This window comes from Photinus pyralis, unplaced genomic scaffold (genome assembly GCF_008802855.1).
Source record: "Photinus pyralis isolate 1611_PpyrPB1 unplaced genomic scaffold, Ppyr1.3 Ppyr1.4_LG6, whole genome shotgun sequence".
Classification (NCBI taxonomy): Eukaryota; Metazoa; Arthropoda; class Insecta; order Coleoptera; family Lampyridae; genus Photinus; species Photinus pyralis.
In genome coordinates, this window is record NW_022170663.1 from 24,912,096 (window position 1) to 24,918,395 (window position 6,300).

Consider the following 6,300-nt stretch of genomic DNA (forward strand, 5'->3'; position numbering starts at 1 on the left):
CTATACACTGCCTTTTTTTGAGCCCCGAAAAAAAAATTTTCTCAGATCGACCCGGAAAAAATATTTTCTTATAGAATGTGGCCTGTAGAATCGATAACTTCAAACAGTTCCAAGATTGGGCTACTAGTTCAAAAGTTACAGCCCTTTGAATTTTTTTTCCAAATTGGTTTCTAGTCTATAACTCTTGATTGAGAAGTCTGATCGAAAAAGTACGAATTGATTTGGATTCTACGCACGCAAATTAATAAGAAAAAGTGTTTTCCCGAGAAATTTTGTTGTAGTCGATTTTTGGTAAAAAAGGAAGGTTATACACTGCCTTTTTTTGAGCCCCGAAAAAAAAAATTGTCTCAGATCCACCCGGAAAAAAATTTTCTTATAGAATGTGGCCTGTAGAATCCATAATTTCAAACAGTTCCAAGATTGGGCTACTAGTTCAAAAGTTACAGCCCTTTGAATTTTTTTTCGAAATTGGTTTCTAGTCTATAACTTTTGATTGAGAAGTCTGATCGAAAAAGTACGAATTGATTTGGATTCTACGCACCCAAATTAATAAGAAAAAGTGTTTTCCCGAGAAATTTTGGTGTAGTCGATTTTTGGTAAAAAAGGAAGGTTATACACTGCCTTTTTTTGAGCCCCGAAAAAAAAATTGTCTCAGATCGACCCGGAAAAATAATTTTCTTATAGAATGTGGCCTGTAGAATCCATAATTTCAAACAGTTCCAAGATTGGGCTACTAGTTCAAAAGTTACAGCCCTTTGAATTTTTTTTCGAAATTGGTTTCTAGTCTATAACTTTTGATTGAGAAGTCTGATCGAAAAAGTACGAATTGTTTTGGATTCTACGCACCAAAATTAATAAGAAAAAGTGTTTTCCCTAGAAATTTTGGTGTAGTCGATTTTTGGTAAAAAAAGGAAGGTTATACACTGCCTTTTTTTGAACCCCGAAAAAAAAAATTGTCTCAGATCGACCCGGAAAAAAATTTTCTTAAAGAATGTGGCCATAATTTCAAACAGTTCCAAGATTGGGCTACTATATAGTTCAAAAGTTACAGCCCATTGAATTTTTTTCAAAATTGGTTTCTAGCCTGCTGGAAACACTTTAAAAAACACGCTAGAAACAGTACTTCCGTATCGTAATTATATTGGAGGAATTAGTGGTTTTATCGCTAAAGTTTTGCTTGTCCAAATTTTCGTTTAAAACGATTAGGTAAACAAAAAAATGTTGTTATCGGTACAGTACTCTCCCCGTACCCATGGGTAATGACTAATGTAGAAATAATAACTGCATGTGCTATAAAAGTAGGTACCACAAGAAAAAAATCCAGAATGTTGCTGGGAAATTCCTTGACACTTGTTACTTGTAAGTACGTACCTACCGAGACGTATCTTCTGAAATAATTGAAATTAGTGATAGTATTACGTGAAGAAATGCACAGAGAAAATTTGTAAACTTTTAGTAGGTATGTACAATACGAAAAACAAGAAGTCAAAAGTGGGATGTGCAGACTGCAGACTAGAAGCACAGAACACGTAGGTAACGTCAGAGTAGGCGTGAAGGAATGAGTAAGACTAAGGGTTTTCTAAATTCGTCACCTAATTCACGATAAGAGCTTCGTTATGAAAGTGCTTGATGCTTTTTGTAAGTGCTTGAAGCCCTTAAAAAGTGCTTGAAGCCCTTAAAAAGTGCTTGAAGCCCTTAAAAAGTGCTTGAAGCCCTTAAAAAGTGCTTGAAGTTCTTTGAAAGTGCTTTAAGCTCTTTGAAAATGCTTGAAGCTCTTTATAAGTGCTTGAAGCTCTTTATAAGTGCTTGAAGCCCTTGATAAGTCCTTGAAGCTCTTTAGAAGTGCTCGAAATTGTATAAAAGAGCTTCAAGCAGTTCAATAAGGCTTGAAGCTCCAAGCACTTTTAAAAAGTGCTTGGTAATTGAAGCACTTTTTCCTGAATTAGAAAAGTAATTGAAGCACAGAGCTCTAAGCACTAAAAGTAATTGAAGTCCTTTAGCAAGCACTTTTTTTCAAAGCACTGCCCAGCTCTGGTTTCTGTGATGTTTTGCCCAACATTTCTTAAGTTACTCTAAACTTCCGTTCGATTTCTTCCTTCAAACTCATCTGCACTACTTCTCCTTAAGCATCTTCATGTTTATCTTCCCTCAAGCTTAAGTGAAATTTTATTGCTACTTTTTCCATAGTTCTTTCTAAACTCAGTGCAAGTTCCTCTGTATCTTTCCCAGACTCCTTCAAGTTCCTTAAACTGCAGTGCACATAAGATCTTGTTATTTATACTGCTAACTTGCAGTACAAGTTACTTGCTAAACGCCTAATTTGCTTGCACAGATGTAACAATAATATTGCCAGCCATCTCCATGGGCAAATAGTGCCATTTACCTACAACTGGAGGTTTGCTAAAGGTAAAGCTCTTCATTTCATATTTTATTGTCAAAATACATTTGCTATTCATAAGCAACATTAAGTTATGTATACAAGGAATTATTGGTGCAACTAAAAAGATGAATACAAAGCAAATTTAATGAGACACTTAATTTACATAGCCAAATTTCAGTCTGTTTACTGAAAACCAAAGGGTCTACCATAAATAAATCACAATTTTATTGTTATCCTACATACTAACTAAATATTTGACATTTTGAATAATTCAAAGTAATCAACAAAGTAATAATAAATAACCAAGAACATATTACAGGTAGCCTCGTATAGCCACCCATACAAAATTAGCTATTAGGATTTTTTATTTAAAATGGATATTCCTAATCCCACTGCAGCTCCGATAGCTAACACTACACCACCGGCGACCGCCATTCCCATCAGCCCCTCCTTGTCCATTTTAGCCTTAATCGTCGTTTCCAACGCTATCACTTGCGAATTACCAGGTTCAATGTTTAAAAATGAGCGTACGTACTTTAAGGCCTCGGTGTATTGCTTTATTCGCGCGTTGCCAATTGCTAAGTAGTACAGATAATCCCTCTGGCCCTCCTCGTGCGTTCGAAACAACTCCTGCAGTAAAAATATTCCCTTTTTTATGTCGGCCGGATACTTGCTGCGTACGAGACACCAGGCGTATTCGAATTGTGCTTTCGGGGTGACATCCTGCTTGTATAGTTGCTCGTGATATGCCTTTTCGAATTTCTGGAACAATTACAATTTATATGAGGGCAAAGGTTAGCTTTAATTGTCATTCGATCATGGCTGTTTTAGTGGCAGGTGTTGCATTGTTGTCTTTCTAATGGATATTTCAGTTACGCTTTCGCAAATGTTAAAAAGAATTAAATCCAACTTTCGTAAGTTACTTACTTTTAATTCTTCGGCAGGAACAGTCTCTGTTAGTACGTCATCCATTTTATTAGGTTTTGTTTATAAATTTGTCGATAATGTAGATTTTATACAAGCGGGATTATTCCACCTCCCGAAATAGTGTATTTAATTCCTATGACTAGACTACCATACGAAATGATTTACTCGGACTTTGTATTCACTGCGTCATAATCCTCCAAAAGTTTCCTTTCGGTATCGGTTAGGACAGAACAGAAATTTGTTTCTCAGCTAAAAAGAATACTTTTCTACCTTCTTTTGTATTTCAATCATAGATGGGGCAACTACTGTTGCACTTACGAGGGCGATTTCATTAGTTCTGAACAACACAAATTAAATACAAGATAAGATAAAAGATAAAAGAACTGGATGTCAATTAAAATAAACAAGTCAGTAATTTGACATGTGAATCAACAAAATAAAATAAGTTACAATTCCTTACTGAAGTTTTCGTTTAGATCTACAAATTCCATTTCTTTTATAGTTTTATCTTAACAGAAGTGTGTCACTTTCAGATTCATAACCGTCTCGTTCATGGCTGCGTCATTCAATATTTTCACCTTAGCGGATATCCACCCTTCTGAGGTTTTATAATTCTTGTTCAAGTCTCCACAGTTCTGATAAAAACCTTACAAGAAGTGTACCCTGCCAAAGCGTATACCTAACATTCTCGTTCACAAATGAAAATCTCATTGAACACTTCTGTCTTGGCGGATGTGCACTTTTATCAAACTTTTATGAAACTCTCTTTCGCACCTGCAGAATTTTCTTAAATATTGGAACTTTGGAAAAGATGCAAGCGGTTAAATTTAATATGGGATAAATGTGCAATTATATGGACACTTTTAAGAATGGTATGGAAAAAAATATTGCAGGCCTGATTTATAATAAGCAAGAAAGAAACCCAATAAATATTATATGGGTTTGAAAGAGACATAACTTTACCAATGTTGACATTGTCAGTGGCAATCAAATATGCCATTGATACTAGCCTCACAGATCATACAACGAGCCTACTCAAAAGACGCATGAATGGCATCAGCATTTTTAGTCAGTTGTGTATATCTCACTTCACACTCGCATAATGTTTATTGGGTTTCTTTCCAGTTTATTGGCAAACATTTCTTCCATGCCTGTATATATTTTAATATTTAAAGGAAAGTATACCTAATTCTTGAATAGTGAATCAGCAAGCATTTTTTTTTGTAGAATCTAGGACACCTATGGAAAATTGCAGATTACGTAAATTGCAATTTTTATTGAAAATGTTGCCCGAACTGTCCCATATTGATTTTCTTTTCTTTCGTAATAAGAAATATTTTTTCAGGAGGACTGCATCCGTCGGCGCATTTTTTGGTTAATCAAGGGAGGGCCCAGTTCCAGGGGAGCTACTACAAGACAAGTGATCGAGCACAGAGGAACAAAATGAACCACTCACAGAGAGGCTACGTGGGTCAGGCATAGGCAAATTGGAGGAATAATGGATTAATTATTTGTTATTTGATTTGTTCTTACAACTTTCCATCTCAGTAATAACTTGTGCTCATATGTCATACAATTTAATATAACCCCTTTCTTTAAATATGTCTTAAAGGATAATGCTAGTAGTTTTAATTCTGTTTTCCAAAAGTTTGGCCAATTTTGCAGAAGCCTGCTTCTTGGTACATTCAAAATTTCTATCTTCAGAAATCTTTCCATTAGGTACCTATGCATTTTGAATAATCCACATTTCGCTTATCAAATATATTCAACCTACTTTTTCTAAATACTCGTAGAATGGAGAACTGTTAGAAATGTAAAACGCGTAACTTCTTCAGGAAAATGTCCAAACCTCCATTTCCTTACTAGCTGTCCAAACAGGCTTAAGGGGTTTAAATACGGAAACATCCTCCGGCCTTCGGCTGCGATCTATCAGTAAGTAGTGTTTGGAAATAGTGGCACTAAAATAATCCCATTTTTTTTTATGTCTTCTTAAATGGGAACGATGTCGCCATAACCGTTATATGTTCTTCTTCAAACGTAACCCTGTACATATGAATCTTCTTTATATTCTTTGTTATTAGCCGCAGTGGCAGAATTGTAACCGATGAGGTTGGCATCTACATTCTAAAGTGCGTTTTTTCTGCGAGTGGTGTGTAAAGCGTTATTTTATAGTGTCGTATTGGTTTGAAAATTGTATGCGAGTTGTTTAATTGTGCCCCCCGTGACAGACTAGCGGAGACAAACACCTCCCCGTGGTAACTTCGGGTATCTATCCGCAGACATTAATTATCGCCCCTTGAGAAAGGGCTTACGGTATTAGCCGACTTCGGTCGATCCGCGAACAGGCTAAGCAACCACGTTAGATACTTAGCTAGGGTTACCACCCCAGACTCCTCGATTCCTCAGCCGAGGAGGGCGCGTCCTACCTACCACGCAAAACTTTTTCCCAACCCGAACTGTTCCAGCAAGATGAGCTACAGCCCACACGGCTCGAGTCTCTATGAATGTTTTGAGAGAAATGTTCCCTCAGCCTCTGGTCTCTCTGAGGGGAATATTAGGTGGCCTGCACGCTCGCCAGACTTGAGCGTTTGCGATTGTTTCTTTTGGGGGTATTTGAAAGAAATATATATCGACGCTAAAGGGGTTCATCTTAGCGTTATAATTTTTAAAACGTAGTGTTACAAAATGTGGACTTTCACTTTATGATAAAAATATGAGCTTTTCCAGTATCCGAGACCATTAGTTTTTGATAATCTTCAAAACCGGGGAATCTTAAGTGCCCTGACTGCACAGCTGGTTACGCGCCAAGCTACAGCGGCGTGAGCGGTCAGCAACCCGTAACAACACCTCTCATGTTCACACAGCAGCCCCCACTCAACATCTTCGGCTTTTAAAACCTTCCTTAACTTTTGCCCAAGCTGCCAAGTTGATATTTCAAACCCACCGAGGGAAAATTGGGTGCTGGCTACGGCATACTTTAAACTGTTGGTGGA

At 36.9% G+C, this 6,300-nt stretch overlaps 1 protein-coding gene across 1 annotated transcript; it reads right to left on the minus strand.

Moving 5' to 3' along the window:
• Positions 1 to 2,506: 2,506 nt before the first annotated feature.
• LOC116173343 (mitochondrial fission 1 protein-like) lies at positions 2,507 to 3,503 on the minus strand. Its single transcript, XM_031490750.1, has 2 exons — positions 3,308 to 3,503; positions 2,507 to 3,142 (listed from the first exon to the last, which is right to left on the minus strand). Exons 1-2 carry the CDS (start codon positions 3,350 to 3,352, stop codon positions 2,735 to 2,737), a joined length of 453 nt encoding a protein of 150 aa, XP_031346610.1. The 5' UTR covers positions 3,353 to 3,503; the 3' UTR covers positions 2,507 to 2,734.
• Between the last annotated feature and the right edge of the window lie 2,797 nt (positions 3,504 to 6,300).

What these genes read in the sequence shown, in the direction of transcription:
- LOC116173343 (XM_031490750.1), bottom strand. Translation starts at nt 3,352, where the DNA reads ATGGATGACGTACTAACAGAGACTGTTCCTGCCGAAGAATTAAAA. An exon ending in TTCCTGCCGAAGAATTAAAA is followed by an intron (nt 3,143 to 3,307) that starts GTAAGTAACTTA and finishes TAATTGTTCCAG; the next exon opens with AAATTCGAAAAGGCATATCA.